Here is a 25,806-nt window from a genome sequence, read left to right as displayed (position 1 = left end):
GGCGGGGTCAGGGCGGGGTCAGGATGGGCACCGGGCCGGCTGGGCCTGGCATGCACTGCGGCCACCGCTCCGCGCAGGCTGCTGTCCCGGCTCTGAACGGGGCGTAATCTGAGACAAAGTTAGGGCGAACGTCCTGCTTGAGGACAGAGCGAGAGGAGTCCTGGCATCGGGAGACAGGAGGGAGAGGATGCGTTTCGTCACTGAGTTCCTGATGACCCGGAGGCCTGGGACAGGAGGAAAGCAGAACAGTCATGACAAAAACGACAACATGCAGCTAAAGGTCCCCACGTCAAGATCGTAAAATCCCATTTAGCAGGAAAAAAAAAAAACCCAAAAAGCAAAAACAACTCAGTGACGTTTTTCCTTTCTTTCTTTCTTTCTTTCTTTCTTTCTTTCTTTCTTTCTTTCTTTCTTTCTTTCTTTCTTTCTTTTTCTTTCTTTCTTCTTTATTTCTTTCTTTCTCTTTCTTTCTCTCTCTCTCTCTCTCTCTCTCTCTCTCTCTCTCTCTTTCTTTCTCAAACCCTCTTGACGTGGACTTCTGAAATCGCCAGCATTACGCAGGGCCCTCCATGAAGCTCTGTCTCCTAGCTCAGCCTGTCGGAGGCCGGCACGCCTGTCCTAGGACCACAGCTCAGAATGGTCTGCGGGCTTTTTCTGGTGTGGCAGGACGGTGGGCATGCAGTGTGGGCGGTGCCCGGTGCCTTGGGGGTCTCCCCGACCCCGGGGCAGCGAGGTAAGGCCGCCACACCATAGACTCAGGCTGTGGGCTGCTCCAACTCCACTGCTCATGAGTCTGAATAACACAGGCCAAGATGTGTTCCTTTTTGAAATCAGTAGCCTGAGTATTTTATGCAACGACTTGTTTGGAAGTATTTTGTGTTCTGTGACACAGGAAAGTGATCCCGCATCTTGATGGCTTTCCATTGTACGAAATCATTCAGTTACCATGACAACATGCTATCTGTCCTTTATCCAAGACTACTAACCTCAGCCACCGTTCCTCTTGAAGGCGCGTGCCATCTCTCCTGAAGTCCTTCTGACAGCTCTTCAGAATAGCTAGCCCTACCCTGCTCTCACAGAAGAAACAGGCTGCTCAGAGGGTGGGTAGGGGTCTCGCTTGAAGTCTCCTCCCCACTGGCCCAGGTGGTACAGCCAGGCACATGTTCCCAACTGACTGTCGGGGTGCCTGGTTCTTCGTCAACCTGACAAAGCCAACCCTTCAACGCCAGGGGTGGAGACACCCCACTCGATTCAGAGATGCTGCCCCCTCTGGGACACTTAGGGAGTGGCTCCTTTGCATTTAAAATATAAAACAAATCTGCCCTAGCTAGTCAGCTCAGGGGTACAGCATCGGCCTGTTGTGTGTAAGTCCCGGGTTCGATTCCCGGCCAGGGCACAGAGAAGCGCCCATCTGCTTCTCCACCCCTCCCCCTCTCCTTCCTCTCTGTCTCTCTCTTCCCCTTCTGCAGCCAAGGCTCCACTGGAGCACAGTTGGCCTGGGTGCTGAGGATGGATGGCTCTGTGGTCTCTGCCTCAGGCACTAGAATGGCTCTGGTTGCAACGGAGCAATGGCCCAGATGAGCAGAGCATCGCCCCCTGGTGGGCATGCTGGGTGGATCCCAGGCAAGTACATGCAGGAGTCTGTCTGTCTGCCGCTCCCCTACCCCATTTCTCACTTCAGAAAATTCCAAAAATATATATATATATCTAAAACAAAGCAAAACGAAACCCCGTCAATTACACAGCAAAGTCCTTTACGGAGAATAATTTATTCCTGGAAACAAGCAAAACGTTATTTGGAGATGACTGTAATACCCCATGCACACGACCATGCCGGACGACGTGGCTTTCGGCTGATACTGAAGCGTGACCATAAAAGAGCGTCACATTTTGATTCAGCGCCCATTTCGGCTCTGACTGCCCTTTTCAGAGAGGAGCCCTGGGTGCCGACGGCGCGGGGAGCACGGGGCACAGCATGCTGCCTTCCCCAAAAGGAGGCTCGGAGGGGTGCTCCCTGGGCGCCCAAGCTCCTACTCAGGGTTGTTTGTTAATAAGGAAGTAGTCTAATTTATTGACCAAGAAAAAAAAACCCACTCTAGCAGAGAGCTTGCTTCCTGTGAGGCTCTGAAAGTGAGCAGGGTTTTATGGTGCTTTGAGGGTTCCATGGATGCATTTCAAAGTGACAGTTCTTTCTCTTTAATAAGCATTCCCCCCCTACCCCCCCCCCGTGTTCATTATAATGCAAACATCGATAGCTTCAGGGGAACACAGAATATATGACGGTCGTGACTGTGGGACAAATTATTTCAAAGGGACCCACAGAATGAAATATATTACATTCATTAAAGTTTCCCACTACCTGATCCACCCCATTGGCTCTGCCAATTAAAATGGCTGCACATGAATCTTTAGAGTGCTATTTATTTTCCTTTGTAGATTTTAGAATATCAATATTTAACATGGCAATAATAAAAAAAAAAAAAAGAATTTATGTGACAACGGTAAGAAAAACACTTGGCCCGGAATCGAAGGCGCGGTGATGTTTCTTGCTCTAATTCTGGCTTGCGTTATGAGGACAGTCACCCCGGAAGCACGCAGGCTTCCCACACAGGTGCCAGGGCTGTGGGAGTCAGAGGGGTCAACGGCTTCTGCATGGGCACAATGTAACAAAGTGGAATAGTGCAGACAGGAGATTTTTAAATGAGTAGACAGTACCTTCATTAGTGATAGAGTGGAAAAATACTTCAATTGAAAACATTTCTTGGATTTGGGGCAATGAATTTTTATGGTTATCAGTCAGGGAAGGGAAGATGCCATTCTCTACCAATGGAAGCCATGTATTTCACAAAGGTGTGAAACTGCAACAGAGCCTGAAAACCAAGAGAAGGCGTGTGCGCACGTGCACATACACGCGCGAGTGTGCGCGCACACACACGCACACGCACAAACACACACGCACACACGCACAAACACACACGCACACACACGCAACCAGGCAGTCCCATTTAATGAAAAACAGACAGGTTGCTCTCTTCATACTATCCAAACTCTGGATTGTCCTGTTTCACCAATTCTAAGATACATTTTTTCCAGTGTAACATGTCTGAAATTAGGGATGGGTGCGTTATTTCAATCAAGGGTACGTCTTCCTTTATTTGACCATTTTCTTTCTTTAATGGCAAATAAAAATCATGATGTACCTTCCAACTGAGAACATCTCAGATGCATAAATACTGCATCTCATTTAATTTTTAATTTCTATTTTTGGGCTATTAGTGAATAGCCATGATTTACATAGAAACCATCTCAGCAAATTAAACATTTTTTGAATTAAATTGAATTTTGAATTAAAATAAATTTAAAAAATTTGATTGTGGTGTTCATAGTTTTTAAAATTTTAAATTAAATCTAAATTAATTAAAAGTTTGAATTAAAAATTTTTGGATTGTGGTAAAAGACACATAACAAAATTTACTAGCTACTTTTAAATAGACGGCTCAGTGGTGTTAGGTTCACACTGTTGTGCAACAGATCTATAGAAAGTTTCCATTCTGGCCCTGGCCAGTTGGCTCAGTGGTAGAGCGTCGGCCCGGCATGTGGAAGTCCCAGGTTCGATTCCCGCCCAGGGCACACAGGAGAAGTGCCCTCTGCTTCTCCACCCTTGCCCCTCTCCTTTCTCTCTCTCTCTTCCCCTCCTGCAGCCAAAGCTCCATTGGAGCAAAATTGGCCCAGGCCCTGAGAATGGCTCCATGGCCTCTGCCTCAGGTGCTAGAATGGCTCTGTTTGCAATGGAGCAACACCCCAGATGAGCAGAGCATCACCCCCTGGTGGGCATGCCGGGTGGATCCCGGTTGGGCTCATGCAGGAGTCTTTCTGCCTCCCTGCTTCTCATTTCAGAAAAAATAAATAAATAAATAAATAAATGTATATATGTGTGTGTGTGTGTGTGTGTGTGTGTGTATATATATATAATAAGGAAGTTTCCATTCTGCAGAACTGAGACTCTGTACTCAGTGAACACGACTGCCCATCTCCCTCCCCCCCACCTACTTTCTGCTTCTATGAGTGTGACAACTCTAGATCGACACAGTATTTGTCTTTTATGTGACTGGCTTATTTCACTTGGTATAATGTCCTCCAAGTTTCACCCCTGCAATAGCTGGAGTCAGGACTCCTTTCTTCATGGCTGGATACTATTTACCTAGTGAATTTTTAAACCACAAAAACCTGTGACACCCGGCAGGAACTGTCCCCCATTTCATCAGCCCAGCATGCCCACACCAGAAAACAGAAGCTGGTCAGGGCGCCCACGGGGTTTTCAATTCCAAAAATAAATGCTGACTTATCTCTGAAATTCACAGATCAAAGGGGAATGAAGGACATCGGCGATGCAATCAAGGTGTCCCTTGAAGCACACAGGCCACTCTGGTCGGAACCGTAGACAATACAGCTGGATGCCACCCCTGAGACTTCACACACACGTGTGCAGGGCCATCCTGCCCCGTCACCAGGAAACGGTGCTCTTCCGAGTGTCTGGTTTCATTCCGCGAGGTAAATAATTCACGTCTTCCACTCTGTGCTGACAGCAGAGGCTCTGACTGCAGGCGCGGACAGTCGGACAGAGCAGTCGGAGGGCACCGTCCACTATCCTCACACAAAGGCACTCGCCGTGTCCTTTGTCATTGACAAGATGCCGCCGATACATTGACAGATGTTAAACAGCAACACCCTAAGTGAGAGACTATTGTATTTTGTCTAATCGTAGTAATATCACTGATAAGGCCTTTTGACTTATTTTACATTCTGACATCTCAGGGGGAAAATTAATATTTTTACACAAGGAGGCTCAATGACAATGTGGCTGAGGTGGTCACATTCACGGCCGACCCCAGGACAAAGGGCTCTGGGGGGCCTCATGCTAGGCTGTTGTATCCACCGCAGACGGGTAACCATTGAGGTCTCTATTACCGAGCCGGGGGCATGCGGCATTGGAAAATGTAACTAAAAAAAGCCGAAACAAAACATATCCATACATTGGTTAAAAAACAAAAAAGCATAAGTTGCATTTACTTTTTCACTTGTTGGCATCTGCTCTCACAAACAAATGCAGGGATTTTAAAAATCTTTTAGATGTTTGCCACAGGGATTGATTAATTCAGGAATTTCACCTCTTTGGTCAATTTCAACATTCGTACTTCCCTAGGAATCTTCTCTGTTCAATTATTTTCCAATAATGTATTACCATAGCTACTCATAATCTTATTTAATGTTTTTAAACCTAGTAGCATCTGTGCTTCTCTTCAGCATATTTGTGTTTTCTTTCCTTTTCTTTTTTTTTCTTATCAAGTGAGAGGCAGGGAGGTGGAGAGACAGACTCCCACATGTGCCCTGACTGGGATCCACCTGGCAAACCCACTAGGGGGTGATGCTTGACCCCATCTTTGCTCTGTTGCTTGGCAACCGAGCTATTTTTAGCACCTGAGGCAGAGGCCATAGAGCCATCCTCAGTGCCCGGGCCAACTTTGCTCCAATAGTGCCTTGGCTGTGGGAGGGGAAGAGAGAGACAGAGAGGAAGGAGAAGGGGAGGGGTGGAGAAGCAGATGGGCGCTTCTCCTGTGTGCCCTGGCCGGGAATCGAACCCAGGACTTCCACATGCGAGGCTGATGCTGTACCGCTGAACCAACCAGCCAGGGCCTCCTTCTTTTGTTGATTGGCCCCACCGGAGAGTCATGTCTTCAGAGACCCGGTTATCATCTCTATCAACATCACTGTTGTAGTATTTTAATCTGGCTATTAAATAGGGAACCAAGCACTGGGGCTCACACCAGCACCCCTTAACTCAGAGCTGCAACGGGTTCCACAGGCTTTCCTTCCCGCCCTTCTCAAATTACAGCATTCTTTACCAAACACTGAGCAGGTCAACCCCCAGCCCCCGCCCCACCCAAGGGCTGCTGTCTCCAATATAATTAGCACTGAAGAATGGGCGAAGAAGACTCAAGAGCTACCTTCAAATGCCTGAAGGGCTGTCCTGAGAAAGAGGAACCAGACATACTCTGGGTGACCCCGGGGGACAGAGCCCCAGCCAGCCTGTGGGAACTGTCGGGGAGAGGACTGCAGGTGAAGGACAGGAAGAAGCTCCCCCACGGAGACAGAGTGGGCCGCCCCGGGAAGCAGGCGTCCCGGCTCCAGGACCCTCCTCGGGGCCCCCTGCTTGTCAAAGCAGGCAATGGAGGACCCTCCTTCGCACAGACAGAGGCTCTGAGGCGGTCCCCCATCGTCCCCACCTCCTGGTGCTCACACCCTCTTGTCCTCTCGTCCTCTCCTCTGCCTGACTATGGGTGAGCCTGTGACCTCCTTCTAACCAACCGAGTGGGGCACAGGTGAGGCGTGCCACTTCTGCGAGCCTTTGCAGGAGATGGTGGCCCCTCTCCCCTGCTGGCTCTTGTGAACCAGTTCCCAGACGGACGGAGAGGTCCCCATGGCACTGGGCTGGGGCTGTCTCTGGGTCACCACAGGCCCCCAAACCGAGGCCTTCCATTCGCCAGCTCCCAGGAACCAGCTTGGAAGAAGTGGATCCTTCCCCTGCAGAGCCTCGATGAGACCTCAGCCCCGGCCAACACCTTGGCTGCAGCCTGTGAGCTGCTGGGCAGAGGGCCCAGCCAGGTACAGGCTCCTGGGCCATGGCGGCCACCGAGATGACATGGGCGTGCGTGTCAGCTGCTGAGTCAGTAACTTGTTACACGGACGCAGGTCACCCCTCGGCCCTTTCCACTCGGCCTCGGTCCTAACACCCCGAAGGTTCCCATCCCCGTGCGCACCCATTCTCGTGACCACACGGACTAATCAAGTCAAGTGCGCTATGGCATCAGACGGGGACGGCGTGTCGTGGGCAGCTCAGGGCCCGTCCCCCCGTTGGGGAGAGTCTGTGGGTCCTATCAGAGACGTGGACGTGGACACCCCCCGCTCGCTGCGGGTCTTCCCAGCAGCCCTCTGTATAGCACAGGCGGCCCCACCCTCTCATGTCACTAGCCATTTGTTTTTCCTTCCTCAAGGACTATCTAAGGGAGACTCAAGCCTTACAGGTTCCGCTGTCTTTAAGAAAACCAGACACATATATCTGTGTACAAGAAAACTTACCATACCCAGGAATATCATCTCCTCTTCTCTCTCTTTTTTGGTTTGCTGACGTCGATGGAAACTTCGCCACACCTAAAAACAGAGAAATGGTTACTTGTTTGGTACATGCAAAAAGTAAATACATAAAAACATTGCCGTAATGTTTCTACCATGTAAACTGCCTGTTCCAAATGAAATAATGACTGCGCACTCAAGGTTGCACACGTGTGCGTGTTGATGGAATATTTTTTCTTCTGTGATCGGAGGGGAATGTACTAAAGAGAGAATGAATCACACAAACAGCCTGGGCTGCTGTCAGAGGACACAGCTGTGGACCCTGAGGTGGACCCTTGTCCCAGTGTCACCCCAATGAACAGGGTGTCCCACAGGGAACCCCTCCACCCAGGGACCAGCCTGGATCCACACTCACCCAAGACCATGGGAGCTAGCCTGCTAACCTCAAACCCCACTGCTGACCCGGCAATAGCCTCAGACCTGTCAGAATGGCCACGATTGGAATGACAGGGGATCACAAAGGCTGGTAGGGACCTGGAGAAAAGGGAGCCCCGGTCACCGATGGTGGCCACGTTCAGCTGGCGCAGCCACCATGGAAAACAGCAGGGAGGTTACTAAACACAAAACTACCACCGGATCTGGCAATCTGGGTATATATCTAAAAGAAATAAAAATCAGTATCTTAAAGAGATACCGGCATCTGCATGTTCATGGCAGCACTGTTTACAATAGCCAAGACCTGGAAACACCCTAAGTGTCTGTGGTTGAATAAAGAAAACGTGGTGTCTACATACAATGACACATCAGTCAGCCATGAAAGGAAGGAAATCCCGCCCTCTGCGACAGCATGGGTGGACCTGGAGGGCGTTATGCTAACGGAGGTAAACCCCACGGAGAAAGACACACACCGTGTGACCGCACTTCTACGTAGATTCTAAAAACTACTGGGCCTATAGAGACAGAGAGTGGGTTTGTAGTCGCCAGGGCGGGGGGTGGAGGCCGTGGGGGACATGGTGACGGTGGGCGAAGGCGCAGACTTCCAGGTGTGAGACGAGCACGTCCGGGGGACCGAATGTACAGTATGGTGACTGTGGCTAACAGCACTGTAGTGTATCCTTTAAAACCGCTAAGAGGGTTGACCTTAAATGTTCTCACTAAAAGGAAAAGTGGTGATCATGTGTGGGGATAGGGGTGTGGATTAATCTTACTGTGGTCATTGTTTTAGAATATATTTGCACATCAAATTAGGACATCTATCTTAAAAACTTACACGCTATTATGTATCAAAGAAATCTCAAATGTTTGTGTGTGTGTTGGGGCGGGGGGAGAAATGGCCTAGGATTCTCCTTAGTGAGATGCCCCTACCTGTGTTTCTTCAAGGGAATCTTCTAGACTGCAAGGGCGTGGGGCTAAGTCTGAGGGTGTCAGTTCATGGGTTCAAGAGAAAAATTTCTGCGGTCATGCGGGGAAATCCAACACAGTAGCGTCGAATTGGAGAACTCGGCTGTGAACGCCCAACGTTTGTTTAAAACTCCCTCCCTCCGCGGAAGACAGTCTCTTATCTGTCCCCCCCCAGCCCCACCCCCGCCCTTCCGACACAGCCAGGGGCCCGAGTCCTGATCTCCGCGCTCCAGAGCAGGTCCCTGTGCTTCCTTCTGCTCTGGCCTAAGTCTCACTTGTCCCGTGCCATGTCCTGCAGTTCCCTGCAAGCAACACAGTCTCTACTGGAAAAAAGGACGGGGTACACACATCAACAATGCTTGTCTCACAGACGGGGGGGAACCTCCAGGCCCCGCTTCTCGGAGAGCCTCGAGGCTCCGGTCGCCCGCGACGGCCGCCGGGACTCCGTGTGGACTGCGAGCAAGCAGGTGCTAGCCCTGCTGTACATGTTACACGTCCGTGCGTACATGGGTTTCTACAAGTTCACGACGGGTTTATATCCTCCCGGAGTTGTTAGCCACGTACTTTCCGACAATTATCAACGGTTTTACGAACAACTGAAGAAAATGCCGCATGGTTTAAATCTATTTATAATGCAACTTAAAAAGCGTGAGCAAGCTTAGCTCACGGTTCCCCCGGGGTAAGAAAATCAATCTCCCCGGAACTTAACCCCGCTCTCCTATAGAGGTGGGCTTCTGTGCGTCGGAGCTGGCCGCACCCTGGCGTGCACCCCGGGCGGTGGCGGACCCCGGGGCCCCCACGTCCAGCCGCCCGCCCCCCCCCGGACCCCGGGGCCCCCACGTCCAGCCGCCCGCCCCCCCCGCCGGACCCCGGGGCCCCCACGTCCAGCTGCCCGCCCCCCCCCGTCCCCACACACCTTCTGGATGCGCAGGGCGGCCGCCTCCACGTTGAACCCCTTCTCGCCGAGGAGCCGGGCTTCCCTGGTCCTCTGCTCCTGGAGGAAGACCTGCCTCATGAACGCGGCTCTCAGGCGACCTTGCCGCGCCCTCTCCGCGATCTGGATGACCCTCACAGCCTGTTCTGGGGAGATGCTCTTCATAGGGTCTCTCTGCAGAAACAGACAAAAACTGGAGATCAGTCGATGGTTAAACACGCTGACGACATCCGCTGGCCCCAGAAACACCACACGTGTGCTTCCGACCCGGCTGTGCAGCGCTTCCAGACGGCTGATAAAGAGTGTGCCCTCCGCGCAATGCTAAGCGTTTCCCCGGGAATCACGTACACTGTCACAATCTGCCCTGGTTCTGTGGTGGGCCCGTGCTGGAGGGCCCCTCCCGTCTTCCTCTACCCACCAAACAGAATACTAAGGAGCTCGACATTTAGGCCGAGTAGACCAAGAATGCCAATAAAACGGATTCAGTGAAACTTGAAACTGCCATCAATATTTCATGAACTTAATAGTGTAAACGTAAATTAGAATAACAACATAAAATACAGAGGAAGTAGAATGCTGACCTTAAAATCCTGTAAAGCAGGGGTCCCCAAACTACGGCCCGCGAGGCCATTTATCCAGCCCCCACCGCACTTCCAGAAGAGGCACCTCTTTCATTGGTGGTCAATGAGAGGAGCATAGTTCCCATTGAAATACTGGTCAGTTTGTTGATTTAAATTTACTTGTTCTTTATTGTAAATATTGTATTTGTTCCCGTTTTGTTTTTTTACTTTAAAATAAGATATGTGCAGTGTGCATAGGGATTTGTTCATAGTTTTTTTTATAGTCTGGCCCTCCAATGGTCTGAGGGACAGTGAACTGGCCCCCTGTGTAAAAAGTTTGGGGACCCCTACTGTAAAGAATGGTCTGGTGAATCTGACTAATGGACTAACGTTAAAATCGCTGGAGGAGTGTTCACTTTATATATGAAATGTCCCCCGGCGCCTACAGGTTTTCATTTTGAACATTCAGAGGTGAAGGCGACCATGGAGACGGAGAAACATCGGGCTGTGCAGGACAATGCTGTCTTTGGAGGCAAAGTCGGGCGAGGGGCTGTGCTGTGGTGGAGGGAGGGGGGGTGAGAGCAGGGTTGCTAGGGGCGCCCGGAGGCCGGCACGAGTTTGGTGGGCTCAGACCCAAGGCCCCCCGTTGTCCCCAGAGCGAGGGACGTGGCTGAGCACGTGGCCTGGCGTGGGTGCGCCCCATGCACGGGTGGGACAGAAACGAGAGGCACTGGAGGCAGAAAAGCACCCAGACCCGGCCTGAGTCCTTCTCCTGGCCTGAGGGCAGCTATGGCCACTGTGTCAGGCTGCTGTGCAGAACACCGAGGTCCAGTGTGGGTGCTCCAATCACCAGCTGGGCCCCCCTTCCCCAGGCTGGTCATGACTGTGTGACGGTGTGTGTGCACGTGTGTGTGTGTGTGTGCGTGTGCATGTGCATGTACAGGATGGAGAGCAAAGAGACGTTTACTGAGAACCCACAGATGCCAGACACTTTTCCTGTGTCCCCTCATCCACGTCACAAAGCGAGCTCCAGGGAGGTGTTACTGTGGCCACTGAAGGGTTCCGAAGACTGAGGCTCAAAGAAGTAACTTGCACGCATTCCCCGGTTGGTAAGGGGCGGGGCCTATCTGAAGGAGAGGACCCCCCCCTCCCGATAAGGCAGCCCCTGCCCCCCGCGGGGCGCGTGGGTCCTCTCGGGCAGCGGCGCCACAAAACAACTCCTCCGCGTCCTGGGTGCACGGAGCGCCCACCTTCACGCTTGCGGAGAGCGCACATTTTCAGCGATGCTCTTCGTGTGTTCGGGTAGAAGCACCGTGAGTCCCCAGGAAGGGCAGACAGCATGTGTCAAAGCACTTCTGCGGACAGCACGTGCCCGGCGAGGGTAAGTTATCACTGTGCTCACTTCCTTTGGGTCCCGTACTGTCATTCTGAAAACAGTCCCGGTCCGGAATGACTACCGCTCAGGGTTGCGGCATCCTCGGGACACAGAGACCGTGGCACGCGGATGGAGGCCCCGGGAACACACGGTAAGCGCCACAAGCGTAGGCAGGGACGTCTAGAGTGCGTATATATGCAGTCTTCTCGGGGTAGAGAGTGCGTATATTTTCAAGAAAGAAGCAGCTTGAGATGAGAGTGGGGTCCAGTGAGACCCCAAAGGCCACGGGGAAGTCACCCAGATGCCCGTGTCTCGCTGAGCGTAGGCACTCTGATGCCGGGACAGCCGAGCCGAGCGGAGTCCGAGGGCTGGACGCTGAGGGAGGGGTGAGACCTCCCAACTGCTGACCCCGCACAAAGGAGGAGGGACTTTCAGGGCTTTACTGCAGCGGGAGCGATGCCATCTCCCTTCTGTGCTCCCTCGGCAGTCTCCAGTGAGCTCTGCAGTGAACCCGCACGCGTGCCAGCCGTCTGTGCCAGGGGTCCCGCGGGGGACGCATGCTCTGGAGGCTGGACTCGGGAGCCGGTGCTGAGGAAAGGCCCGATGACCCCAGGCAAGTCAGCCTTGGGACCGAGTTCCCGGAATGTACCGTGTGGAAGAGGAATCAGTCACTTAGGGGACAGGCATGGGAGGAGAGACGGTTTCTAGAGAGGGGTTAGGAGAGGATTCCTGGGGGACACTCTCTCCTACTGGGCTCTGCAGTATGAGTATCACTTTGACAGGCTGGGACGGAGGGCAAAGAGGGGGCCCTCTCTGCACAGGAAGCGGGCCTGCTCAAAACAAGAGCCAGCACGGGGCCGGCGACCCCGGGCACGCACTCCCTCCTGGCTGCCCCTCGGCATGCCTCTGGAGTCCGGCTGGTCGTGCCTCAGGCGGCCTATTTGTAGGAAGACCACGTGTGATCTACCACGGGCACCCTGGTCTGCACCTGCAGGGGCAGCGGAGATACTGAGAGTGCCCTGTCCACTCTGAGCTGTCCCGGTTTGAACGGATGGGGGCACTGATTTTGAAAGCAGCGAAGGTCACGGAAATGCATTACGTAGATTTGCCAGAAGGTACGGCAGTGCCACGTGGAAATGACTGGCAGAGAAAGTCTGCCCACAGGAGGCCGAATGGACGTCACCATGAGATCCAAGGAGAAGGGCCGGAGAGTCCCAGCCAACAGCCAAGACTGGCAGAGAAAGACTGCCCACAGGAGGCCGAATGGACGTCACCACGAGATCCAGGGAGAAGGGCCGGAGAGTCCCAACCAACAGCCGAGACGGGGAAGAAGGCAGAGGTGCGCAGCGTGGGGGAGGAGGGGGCAGCTGAATAGGATGCTCTTTGCTCCCTGGGGGATCGGTAAGGATTTCTGTCTCCCCACGGACAGTCCCCTCGAGGCGATCCAATGTCACTCAACTGGAAGCTATAAAAGGTCAAGCAGCACTTTTAGAAAGTGCAGTCATATTTTTGTGTCCCGAGTAAGTTATCTCAGCCCTCAATTACTTCATGTGAACAACATTCGTCTTCTGATTTAGGCGAGGGGAATCTGAGTTGAGAAATTACACTGAGTTGGTGATCTATGCCATCGAGGAGATGCTGGTTCAACCAACAGAGCATCGTGTTTGGCCTCGACTTCTCAGTCCTCCACAAAGAACGGTTATGAATCACCAAAACACTTCTATACTTAACAGCCGCAGGGAAAAGGTACAGCTCTCCTCACACTAGAAAACCCTAATTGCTTCTCTGTGAGGAGCAGGAGAAGCAGATTTTATAGCGTATGGAATAACGTTTGTTAAAAATAACATACAAACCACCTTAGATATGTGTAATCCAGCGTCGGCTAGGATTCGAGCGAGGATTTTCTCTCTTCCTTTTATGACTTCCAACCTCTCCTTCAGAAAGTACTTGGGTATGGGAATATCTAATTGTTGCTAGAGAAAGACAAAAATAAATAAATAAATAAGCAAAAGAGCATTTTTGTCAGAGTTCCAGGACTCAGATCCATTTAGCATATTCAGTAAGAACACGGCAGTAGCCCATCCTCATGGAAGAGACCAGAGGCCAGGGGAGGGAAGAGAATTTCTTACGCACAGGGAGACACAAAAAAAGTCAGAAGGAACATTGTAGCCACGTTCCTTTTCTTTTTAAATCATCACAGTAAGATGTCAGTAACTTGTATCAGCTAGGCTTCAATTGACATATAAGTTAATGAATTTCTTTAAAGAAATGTTGCATCAGCTCAGTCTACCTAATCATATAAGTTAGAATGGCAAAGTTTTGAGCTATAGAGATCTTGGGAGTTAAATCTGGTAACTGATCATTAGCATCATCAAATTTTGGACATAATGGTCAACTTTTTTTTCTTCTAGTAATTGGTTTTATTTTTACCTAAATTATCCCATTACAAAAATTACTTACAAAATTAACTTGATTCATTAGGAAACTTTGAGACACATACACACACACACACACACACACACACACACAATAAACTTCTAGTCTTCACTATGTATATTACCGAATTTTTCCAGTTAGTAGAGGTCGAGTGAATATTTACCAGTCCGAGTTCAACAGTCAGGAGTGGACAAGGGTTATGGAAGGTTGCAGGTGGCCCTTGGCCAAGCCCATTGAGAGGCCCTGTCCTGGACACTCTTGGACACTCCTGGCTGCCTTCTGCTGGACCTTTTGACTAAGGAAAGTTCAGGTTCTGGTTTTCAGGGTCAACACTCCCTTTTTTTTTTTTTTTGACAGACAGAGAGAGAGAGAGAGAGAGTCAGAGAGAGGGATAGATAAGGACAGGCAAATAGGAACAAAGAGAGATGAGAAGCATCAACTCTCTGTTGCGGCTCCTTAGTTCATTGATTGCTTTCTCATATGTGCCTTCACCAGGGGACTACAGCAGAGCGAGTGACCCCTTGCTCAAGCCAGCAACCTTGGGCTCAGCCAGTGACCATGGGGTCATATCTATGATCCCACACTCAAGCCAGTGACCCCGTGCTCAAGCTGGTGAGCCCGCACTCAAGCCGGCGACCTTGGGATTTTGAACCTGGGTCCTCTGCGTCCCAGTCCGATGCTCTGTCCATGGCGTCACCGCCTGGTCAGGCTCAACGCTCCTTTTTCCTATTCTGATGTGACTCTCCATACTCCCCCTCCCCAACCAGGAGTTGTGAACAGGCCTTCCCCCAACTAAAGATGACAGCATAAAGGGGTGCCTTTTAGAGGTTGTGGTGGGGCGGTCTCCCCAGACCTTCTGGGAGGAGGCGATAGACTATGAAAACCAACAAGGAGGTGGCCTCTGCCGTGAGCGCTCCTGGCGTCCTCCACAGCGTCTGTGGTGTCACCCAGCACAAGCCGTGCCGGCCACCCCAGGGCCGAGAACGGACTGACTGCGTGTGCCCGCCCAGGAAGGGCTGCTGGCCGCGGGCAGCTCACGGGTATGGCGCCAGCGAGCTGAAGGCACTGAAGACCCCTTTTCTCCCAAACAAGTCCCAACCAGGCCCAACCCTGCTGAGCTTCTGCGATCGGACGAGATCGGTGCGTTCAGGGTGGTCTGGCCGGGGACTGAAGACCCCTTTTCTCAGCCGTGGCTCCGGCCTCTACGTCTGGGTCAGCTCGAAGGCGTGCCCAGCCCCGTGCATATCTGAGGGAGGACGGCTCCCTTGTTGCCGTTTCCTGGACAACCAGCTGATGTTGTCCCCTGCCAAGTCCTCCGGTGGGAGGAGCTGGGCTGGCTCTGCCTTGTCGTGTAAACCCCTCCACCTGCCAGGCGCCGGCTCTCCCGGGCGCTGGCCGGGCGGGAGCGGGGGTGGTTGGGGAGGCGGCCGGGGACACGCGGAGGGAACACGCAGTCTGCCTCCCATTGGCAGCTCCAGCTGGTCTGAGGGCTGGGGTGCTGACCCGTGCTCCCCCAGAAACAGGCTCACCTGACCCAGTCACCACCGCCTGTAAGTTGAGCACCTGCCATCGTGAGAACTCGCCTCTGTTACCCTGTGCTCTCACCACTGTGTGTGGGCAGAGTGTTTTTATGGGAAAAGCTGGGGCAACGAAGGGCCCTCTCTGCTTCTCTGTGTTAGAGGGGTTTGTCTTCACACTTGATACAATGCCGTATTTGCTTATAAAACAGTGTGTGGGGTGAACTGAGCGTGAGTTGCTAGGGTCCAGTGGCTGAGGGTGGCCTGGGGACAGGAACAGCCATCTCAGGGAAGGTCACCCTTCTAGGTTATGCTGTGGTTTTATGTATTAGCAGGCACGTTCAGGTGTTCTTCTTTTCTAAATGGTAAGGCAAAACTTCGGACAGAGCTGCACCGGCTCATTGAGACCACAGAGTCACGGTCGGGGTTTTGAGGAAACAGAACAAGGCGGCACGGAGGAGCGAGGAACACAGACCCCAGGGGCTCCGGACTCGCCGCCAGCCCTCGGAGGAGCGAGGAACACAGACCCCAGGGGCTCCGGACTCGCCGCCAGCCCTGGGAGGAGCGAGGAACACAGACCCCAGGGGCTCCGGACTCGCCGCCAGCCCTCGGGCTTCCCGGCTCTGTGGCGTGGGACCCAGGACACGTCTGTGGCAGAAACTTGCTCCCTCCTGCCCCCTACATGACTCTCCACCTCAGGGGACTTGTTAGAGAAGGCTACTGATATATATGGCAGGTTCCAGAAACCGTCTTCTGGCCAGTTGAGCCAGAAGGAGCAGGTGGGAAGGATTTGGAACCCTGTGGAAACCAGGGCAGGAAAGTGGCCGAGTGGCCGCCAACATCAGAGATGGGTCCAGGGACGAAGACACTTTGGGACTCTGCTGTTTATTCCCGCTGCTCTTGGGGAGGCTGCTCTGTGCTCCCTCTCTCCTCTCCAAAAAGCAGCTTCCTCTGTTCTCCCGAGAATCTGCTGAATAATAGTTTCCAACTATTTACAATGGGGTCAGCAGACAGGTTCAGACCCTAAGCGAGGAATGGGTCTCCCTCTCTCTCTCTGTCCCGGCTCAGAGCTCTCAGAGAAGAACTGGATGTTGAGGCCACCGAGGTTCCCGTCCCTGAACTGGTCAGCCGCGGTCAGGGATGCCAGCCATATTGTACAAGGAGTTGGGGTGCTGGCCCCAAAACATAGGAGGAGGAGCTGTGGGCTGAGAGGGGATGGAGCCACAGGAGCCCGACACAGGGGCTGTGGGCTGAGAGGGGACGGAGCCACAGGAGCCCGACACAGGAGCTGCGGGCTGAGAGGGGACGGAGCCACGGGAGCCCGACACAGGGGCTGCGGGCTGAGAGGGGACGGAGCCACGGGAGCCCGACACAGGGGCTGCGGGCTGAGAGGGGACGGAGCCACGGGAGCCCGACACAGGGGCTGCGGGCTGAGAGGGGACGGAGCCACGGGAGCCCGACACAGGGGCTGCGGGCTGAGAGGGGACGGAGCCACGGGAGCCCAGCACAGGGGCTGCGGGCTGAGAGGGGATGGAGCCACGGGAGCCCGACACAGGGGCTGTGGGCTGAGAGGGGACAGAGCCACGAGAGCCCGGCTCAGGGGCTGTGGGCTGAGAGGGGACGGAGCCACGGGAGCCCGACACAGGGGCTGTGGGCTGAGAGGGGACGGAGCCATGGGAGCCCGGCTCAGGGGCTGTGGGCTGAGAGGGGACAGAGCCACAGGAGCCCGACACAGGGGCTGCTCGGCTGTGCTGGTCTGGGCTTCCACCCTGAAACTCAGGACTGGTCCACACAGAAGTTTCCAGAGGTTAGTGTGTCTCTTGGGCCAGAGCACTGTTTTATGGGGTCCACGATGCTGAAGTTGGATGCACCCGCTAACCAGCTGGAGCTCACTGCCGTCACATGGCTCAGTTCGCACCTTCCAGGACTGCAGAAAACACTGTTGATAGTGACCTGCTACAAAGACGTCCAGTATGATGTCACTCATTCTTTATTTCCCTCAATGTTTAGTGGCTCCAGTGTCCCTCTGTGCTCAGTGATCCACCGTCCCTCTGTGCTCAGTGATCCACCATCCCTCTGTACTCAGTGGTTCCATCACCCCTCTCTGTGCTCAGTGGCTCTGTCGTCCCTCTCCGTGCTCAGTGGCTCCAGCGTCCCCCTCAGTGCTCAGTGGTCCATCGTCCCTCTCCGTGCTCAGTGGCCCCATCGTTGCTCAGTGGCTCAAGCGCCCCCTCAGTGCTCAGTGGCTCTATCATCCCTCTCCGTGCTCAGTGGCCCCATCGTCGCTCAGTGGCTCCAGCGCCCCCCTCGGTGCTCAGTGGCTCTATCATCCCTCTCAATGTCATGGCCTTTAAGACGATAAACTAGCTGAAGCCGAGTGCTGCCAGTGGAAACAATAAGAAAAGCAGGGACAAACTGAACAAGCCCACCATATAGAGTCCATAAACTTCTTGTTCCTTAAATTTAGGAATGTTATTTATTATTCTTAATGTTAAATTAATAAATTCAATACAGTGGTATCTTGAGATAAGACCAACATACAAATTTTTTAAGATACAAGCTGTGACTAGGTCCGTATTTTTGTTCCAGATCTGGGAGAAATTCTGAGATATGAGTTGTGATTTGGGGAAGCTGCCGCTAGTTGGCGCGTTGGCACACGGGTCCAGAGTCGGCAGTGTGATACACGAGTTGACTGACTTACGAGCTCAGTTACAGGACAAATTAAATTCGTATCTCAAGGTACCACTGTATTAACTAATTTTATATTAATTGAGTTAATTAATTGAATTTAGGAATGCAATTGTATGGCTATTTCATGTTTATCTTAAGTTGTGCTTGGTATTTGCACATGAGTTAATACAGTACACTTGACCTAAAAAAGCTTTAACTCGTGCTATTATAAATGAATGCAATAAACCTGGACGTTTTCCAATAATCTTCAACATTTTCATTCATTTCAGTTATTGTCTTTCGTCCATTTTGGTCAAGTGTGTTGCTAATGCGAGTCAAGTCTATCCCAGAAAGAAACATAACCTCTAAGGAGGCCCAGCTATTTTCAAAAGGAAGAAACATTAAAACCCATGTAGAGAGTTCAACATTGTCTCCTTTTAACTCTACTTCAGGAAAATGTTCCTTTCAAAGTGAAGCCTGCACTCACGGGGCCATGACCCTGAAGTGCGGTGTCCACTGGCCCCTGGAGACCTGGCCAGATGGGGGGGCCGGAGACATCCTGGGCGGCTGGCAGCAAAGGTCAGGGGCAGGCGCAGGGGCAGGGTGCTCACCGGAAGGCGCCGTGGCCAGAGGTGGCCGTGGGAGAGCCCCGTGGCCTCAGAGAGCGAGACGGAGCCCTTCTCTTGTGTCTGAGTCTCAAAGGCCCATGTCATACATCCTCGGAGTCACCACTGACCCAAAACAGCAGAGGAGATGAGTCCTCCTGGGAACAGGGAACCAACAACCCAAGGCCACGCATCCAGAAGACAACGAGAAAACAGGCCAGGGAGAGGTCTCCTTTCCTTTGGAAACAGCAGCGGAGGCACCGCTGTTGGGAACTGGGAGGGCTTGTGCCACAGGACATTCGGGAAAGGGTCAGCCTATTTCTCCCTGACAAGCCTGGACAGACACCCTGGTGACAAGTAAGACCGCAATGGCCTCAATGTTCAACAGATCTAACGATAGTCAAGATTCACGTATGCCCCAAACCAGGGAGACCCCAGCCAGGTCCACGGCCGTGTGGTCTAACGGAAGGGCTGTTCTTCAGCTTCTAACCCAGAAAGCAGTCAGGAAACACGTCTAGGCAGCCTGCAGAACGGGGGCAACCGGCCTCCACATCCTATCTGACGTGAAGAGGACACTACCGAGAGAAGAGAACCGGGTACTCACGGGAGCCAGCTTCAGGTCCTGCAAGATGTCGTCAAAGTACTGAAACTCGGACAGTTCCAGCTCCACCATCTCGCTCTTCAGTTCCAGGACGCGGCCCATCACGCCGTCCAGTATTTTCCGGATCAGTAGGCGTTTCTGCGGATGAACGATCTGGTCATAGACATTCTCCAGGTTTCTAAAGATCTGTACATATTTTATGTAGAAGGTGGCTAACATTTGGAAGATGAAAACTTGATTTCTGGGTGGTGCTATCATCTTCTGAGACTCCTTATCGAGCAAGGCATTGAGGGCTTCTTGGGTCTGATGCCACATCTTATTATACATTCTGAGAAGAGACAGAGAGTTCAGATAACACAACGGGCAACATCACTTTGTAAGGGGTACGGACGGGGCCCCTGGAGACACCACAGGGAGCTCATCAAGCCTGAGCTAAGAAGATGGCGTCTAGTCACCAGGCTCGTTGGGTACCACAGCCCCTCTTGGGATGTGCATGGGCTTTGGGGGATATGATCGCGGCTGCTACCATCAAACACATACAGGGTGGGGCAAAAGCATGTGTACAAGTTGTGCGTAAGGAAAATAATGCCATAATCAATAAGTAATAACACAAGAGTAAACTGTGTCCATGTGCTTGCAACCGTGATATAAAGTGACTCCTGGTGATACCCGTAGAGCCAGCACGGAAGCTGACCACCAGCCTGGTTCGCTGATTTGTCCGTAGATAGAGCCAGTGGAAGGATACACCGGTCAGCGCGTTGGAAATGCGTTCAGGACCATCTGGTAAAGCCGCACATGTGCACAGCCCTAGGGAGGGACAGTCACACACCCCAGGGAAACTCATACATCTGCATCGAGAATGACCACTGTAACAGCGGAAACCTGGAGATAACCCGCGTCCATCAAGAGGAGGACGGGTACATAAATTGCAGTATGTCCAGCGACAGGCTGTGACTTGGAGGCTGACCTCTAAGTGGCACAGGGGAGGGCTCCCCCCGGCCCCCCGCTTCCAGCTGGGTGAGACGGCAGACACAGGCACAGGGAGCAGGAGGCTGGGGGGTGGGGAGGGGAGGGGGTGTGGCCTCTCCCACCACCTCCCTGATGAGTCAGCACAGGGGGGTGGGGGAGGGGAAGGGGTGTGGCCTCTCCCACCACCTCCCTGATGAGTCAGCACAGGGGGGTGGGGGAGGGGAGGGGGGGGCCTCTCCCACCACCTCCCTGATGAGTCAGCACAGGGGGGTGGGGGAGAGGAAGGGGTGTGGCCTCTCCCACCACCTCCCTGATGAGTCAGCACAGGGGGGTGGGGGAGGGGAGGGGGTGTGGCCTCTCCCACCACCTCCCTGATGAGTCAGCACAGGGGGGGTGGGGGAGGGGAAGGGGTGTGGCCTCTCCCACCACCTCCCTGATGAGTCAGCACAGGGGGGTGGGGGAGGGGAAGGGGTGTGGCCTCTCCCACCACCTCCCTGATGAGTCAGCACAGGGGGGTGGGGGAGGGGAGGGGTGTGGCCTCTCCCACCACCTCCCTGATGAGTCAGCACAGGGGGGTGGGGGAGGGGAGGGGGGGTGGCCTCTCCCACCACCTCCTTGATGAGTCAGCACACGGTGGGGAGCCTCCTTCTACCCAAGGCTCAGGGTGGTGGCGGCTCTCGAGTTGTCAACCTCAGGACACCATACCAGCCCTGGCTGGTTTCCCTGGACTCAGCTCACACCTTTGTCACTGGTCCCTTTATTAGTCCCCCACTGCCAGGTGTGCCATTCTTGAACGGCAGAGACTTTTTATTAAACATTGTGGGTGACTTTGGGCTCTTTTATAATATCTGAGAACCAGGACTGAAAGCTCCCTGGAAGTTCAGCGTGTCCGGAAAGCAGCTGGTCGATCAGTGGGCTCCACTGGGGTGGGGGGGAGGTCACGGTCCCAGCCACTTCCCTGGGAGGGGGGACTCCAGAATGTGGGTGTCCGTCTAGGTGTCTGTGTGCTAGTCTCCCCTGTCCTGGGAGGGCAGCTCCACCCCCTGCCAGCAAAGCGAGGGGACAGGGCCTGGGGGGCTCTCACTTCCTCTTCGCAGTCAGTCTGGCCTCTCCCTGTCACACTCCCTGGGCCTGGTGTCCCAGGCCACCTGCACATGCCTCCTCCGCCCGGGTGGGCAGCTTAGCGCCAGCTCCTGGGCTGGGAACGCCCCGCCCTGACAGACTGACAGCCAGTCCTCAGCTCAGAAGGACCAGACGTCCCCGCCCCCTTCCCAGGGGTCCGCCCAAACCTGACCATCATTGGCGCCTCTGCTGGCCCCAGGTCGTGGTCTCTGCCCCGCCTGTCCTTTCTCATCCGGTCTCCTTTCCCTCCTCCTCCATCTCCTGGCGTCCCCTGTCAAACGCCCCCGTGTCCTCTTGGCCCCATGCGTTTGCAGCCGCTCCCATCCCTCACGGCCACTACGGAGGTGGCTCGGGGCGGGCGGAGATCCACAGGCTCCCTCAGCCCACCTTTCACCCCGAGTCCCTCCCCTGCCTTCCCCAGGTCACCGGGAGGCCGCCCCCTGCGTGCTCTGCTCTGGTCCCGTGGTCAGCCCTTCCTCACGCGAACTCCCCACTTCCGACCGAGTGCCACCTTCTGTCCGGTGGGTAATCCTGGTGACACTCCACTGAAGGCGGCTCCTGTCCCTCCCACCGAGGTGGGGGAGAAGAAATGGCTTGCTCCTGAGTGAGGGGGCCAGGGCTGGAACCCAGGACTTCAGCTCAGACGGAGCCATCCCTGCCTCTACCAAAGATAAGCCAGCCACCGCCACCACGAAAGACACCATCACAACTTTTGCCAGGATGGTGGGGAGAAACGCATCATGTGGCCTGGATGTGATGAACAGCCCCAAAGCACAAAGATGTACAGCCCCAAGTGAGCTGTACAGTCCCCAGACCCCAGTGAGCTCAGACACGGACGTCGCCTCTGACACACCCTCTGCTGGGTGCAGGTACCGGATTTCTCCGGACTTGGTGATGTTTAAAAAATGTGGCACATGACAGAGCATCGTGCTGGACAAGCTTCTGGTAGAGGCAGCGTGATGCTCAGAGGGTCAGGACGCCACGGAGCCCAGGGCATCGTCCCTCGTGCACAACCAGCGACTGAGAGCCAGTGACTTCCTGGGAAGAGCCCTGTGAAAGAGCAGCCACAGTGTCACCTGCTACTCCACAGTGTCCCCTGCTACTCCACAGTGTCCCCTGCTACTCCACAGTGTCCCCTGCTACTCCACAGTGTCCCCTGCCTACTCCACAGTGTCCCCTGCTACTCCAGTGTCACCTGCCTACTCCACAGTGTCCCCTGCTACTCCACAGTGTCCCCTGCCTACTCCACAGTGTCCCCTGCTACTCCACAGTGTCCCCTGCCTACTCCACAGTGTCCCCTGCTACTCCACAGTGTCCCCTGCCTACTCCACAGTGTCCCCTGCTACTCCACAGTGTCCCCTGCCTACTCCACAGTGTCCCCTGCTACTCCACAGTGTCCCCTGCCTACTCCACAGTGTCACCTGTCTACTCCACAGTGTCACCTGCTACTCCACAGTGTCACCTGCCTACTCAAGGTGTCGGGGACACTTCGGCAATTCTGCTTGCTACGCCTAAAAAAGACAACTAAAAAGAAAAAAACCAAAACAAACAAAAAACAAAATAAAAATTAAAAAATTAAAAAGAGGCCCTGGTCGGTTGGCTCAGCAGTAGAGCATCGGCCTGGCATGCAGGAGTCCCGGGTTTGATTCCCGGCCAGGGCACACAGGAGAAGCGCCCATCTGCTTCTCCACCCCTAACCCTCTCCTTCCTCTCTGTCTCTCTCTTCCTCTCCCGCAGCCGAGGCTCCACTGGAGCAAAGTTGGCCTGGCACTGAGGACGGCTCCTTGGCCTCCGTCTCAGGCACTAGAATGGCTCCAGCCACAATGGAGCAGTGCCCCAGATGGACAGAGCATCGCCCCCTGGTGGGCGTGTTGGGTCGATCCCGGTCGGGCGCATGCGGGAGTCTGTCTCTCTGCCTCCCCGCTTCTCAGTTTGGAAAAATACAAAACAAATAAGCAAATAAAAAAGAAACAAACAAACAAAAAGACAAGGGAACAGGCGAGGGCGGGTGGGGGGAACAGAAATGAGCAGGGCCGGATGCACCACGGAGAAGAATAAACGGGCTTATCAAACGTCTGCCTGGAGAATATGAACTTGCTCCAGGTCCGGAGGAGCCCAGGCCTCCAGCCCCCGGGGACGGGGGACGGCGCTGGCCGCACACACCCACAGGCTCAGCACATGTTTGCAGGACGTGGACAACCCGTCCGCTCCTCCTGTGGACTACTACACGGTCTAGGGGCTGAGCCTGTCAGGACAACATGACAGGTGACAAGGACAGGCTAATGTTGTTTAAACTCGGGTCTGAAATTCCCCTTTAGCAAACAGAACACGGCACCCAGATCAAAGGACTCCTTCCCTGTGTCCAAGGAGGGGTCACCCCAGGAATCCGGAGAGCTAAACACACAGACGGCTCTAACGATCACGCCCCAGGGCGGTAAACTCCGCAGAGTTCCCAAGACGGCCAGAAGATGCTCCATCCACCGTCATTCACAGCGCGTGCCTGATCCAGTCCTATCTGCACATGCCGAGGAACAGACGGTGGTGACCGCTGCCCCACGCTGCGATCCAGGGACCAAAATAACTCCCGGAGAGGAACACCGGACACACACCCAGAAGACCAGAGGACAAGGCGGCCACGAAAGGCGTTAATATAAAAGATTAAAACAAAATAAAAACACTGCTTGTACGTGGCATCATGGCAAAATCCACGGTAACCAAATATGAGGAGTTAATTAGTGCAGCCCAGTAGCAAGGCAGAGAGAAAAGCCACAACGAAGCCGGAGAGAATTCTAGAATGCTGGCCGCAGGTCTGCGTGGGCAGCAGGCAGTGTCTGCCCGGAAGAGACGAGATAAAAAAAAACCAGACCCAACCCAGACTCCTGACACCGCCATGCTGACGTAATATTACCAAGAATTTGGCAATAATACGCTGCAGACTCTATAAATAATCCTCATCATAATTTCTGCATGTGGGGGCGGAGTTGATCATAAAAGATAAAGGCCTCTTATCAGACTTCAAAGCACTGAACGCACCGTAAGCACCGGAGGTGGTGCAGCAGCCAACGATGCCATCTCCGCAGGGAGCCGGCGGGGCGACCTGAGCCACCCAGCCCCCCACCCGTCCACGGCAAGGGGGCCCTGGGTGGAGGAGGCGTCCTCCAGGGGAGCGAGAGCCGGCGGAACGGCTGGACACACCTAGAATTTCTTTTTTGGGGGGGAGGGTAATTTTTTTTATTAATTTTAATGGGGTGACATTGATCAATCAGGGTACATAGGTTTAGAGAAAACATCTCCAGATTATTTTGACATTTGATTATGTTGCATACCCCTCACCCAAAGTCAAATTGTCTTCCGTCACCTTCTGTCTGGTTTTCTTTGTGCCCCTCCCCTCCCCCTCCTCCCCCCCCGCCCCCGCTTCTCCCCCCCCCCCCCCCGTAACCACCACACTCTTGTCCATGTCTCTGAGTCTCATTTTTATGTCCCATCTATGTATGGAGTCATATACGTAGTTCTTAGTTTTTTCTGATTTACTTATTTCACTCAGTATAATGTTATCAAGGTCCCTCCATGTTGTTGTAAAGGATCCGACGTCATCATTTCTTATGGCTGAGCAGCATTCCATAGTATATATGTACCAAAGCTTAGCGAAGATCTGGAAACACACCTAGAATTTCTGAGCGCCTGGACACCGCTTTGGAGCAGAGCCAGCCAGGCCTTGTCGCCCAAGGTCACTGCGCTCAGTGGCTCCTACCCAGGTCAGCGGGGCAGCAACGCCCCCAGGGCCACGGCAGAGCCGACCCCTCCACTGCAACTGTCGGCCAAACACTGTCCCGGTGGCGCGAGCCTTCGGAGTCCGGCCTCCTGGGCTGCAGCCTTTCCTTCCCCACGGCCGTCTCTCCACTGACCCTTTCCTTCCCCGCGGCCGTCTCTCCACTGACCCTTTCCTTCCCCGCGGCCGTCTCTCCACTGACCCTTTCCTTCCACGCGGCCGTCTCTCCACTGACCCTTTCCTTCCCCGCGGCCGTCTCTCCACTGACCCTTTCCTTCCCCGCGGCCGTCTCTCCACTGACCCTTTCCTTCCACGCGGCCGTCTCTCCACTGACCCTTTCCTTCCCCACGGCTGTCTCTCCACTGACCCTTGCTGGAGAGACCACGTGAAAGTTGTGGGTTGACGGAAAAACGTTGAGTTATTGCTCGAGCACGCCAACCCGCACCATAGCCCTGGCCCCGCAGACGGACACTGGCATCGGCGCTTCCCATGTGTGTCCACTGGTCACCATTCCTCCCTTCCCCTGTCTGCCAGGGGCCTGAGCACTGGGCCTCTGCCAGGCCCACCTGTGGCACCCCCACCTCCCCTGAAGTCCTGGTCCGGCTTGAGCCTCATCCCACGCCACCCCGCTGTCCGGCTTGAGCCTCACCCCACGCCACCCCGCTGTCCGGCTTGAGCCTCACCCCACGCCACCCCGCTGTCCGGCTTGAGCCTCA

General features: G+C 54.1%; 1 protein-coding gene across 4 annotated transcripts in view; it reads right to left on the bottom strand.

Moving 5' to 3' along the window:
* Nucleotides 1-25,806, bottom strand: part of IQCA1 (IQ motif containing with AAA domain 1) — a 140,435-nt gene that overhangs the window by 109,664 nt on the left and 4,965 nt on the right. For 2 of the 4 annotated variants that reach the window (XM_066279691.1, XM_066279690.1), the window contains exons 2-5: nucleotides 19,234-19,558; nucleotides 13,258-13,374; nucleotides 9,449-9,640; nucleotides 7,138-7,209 (exon numbers count right to left, since the gene is read on the bottom strand). In XM_066279691.1, the coding sequence (XP_066135788.1) occupies nucleotides 7,138-7,209; nucleotides 9,449-9,640; nucleotides 13,258-13,374; nucleotides 19,234-19,558 (706 nt within the window). Of the gene's footprint in view, nucleotides 1-7,137; nucleotides 7,210-9,448; nucleotides 9,641-13,257; nucleotides 13,375-19,233; nucleotides 19,559-25,806 lie in introns of those variants that run through there. The other 2 variants (XM_066279693.1, XM_066279692.1) reach the window with 2 other exon arrangements.

This window comes from Saccopteryx bilineata, chromosome 5, assembly GCF_036850765.1.
Source record: "Saccopteryx bilineata isolate mSacBil1 chromosome 5, mSacBil1_pri_phased_curated, whole genome shotgun sequence".
In the NCBI taxonomy this organism is placed as follows: Eukaryota; Metazoa; Chordata; class Mammalia; order Chiroptera; family Emballonuridae; genus Saccopteryx; species Saccopteryx bilineata.
This window is presented reverse-complemented; position numbering and strand designations above follow the sequence as displayed.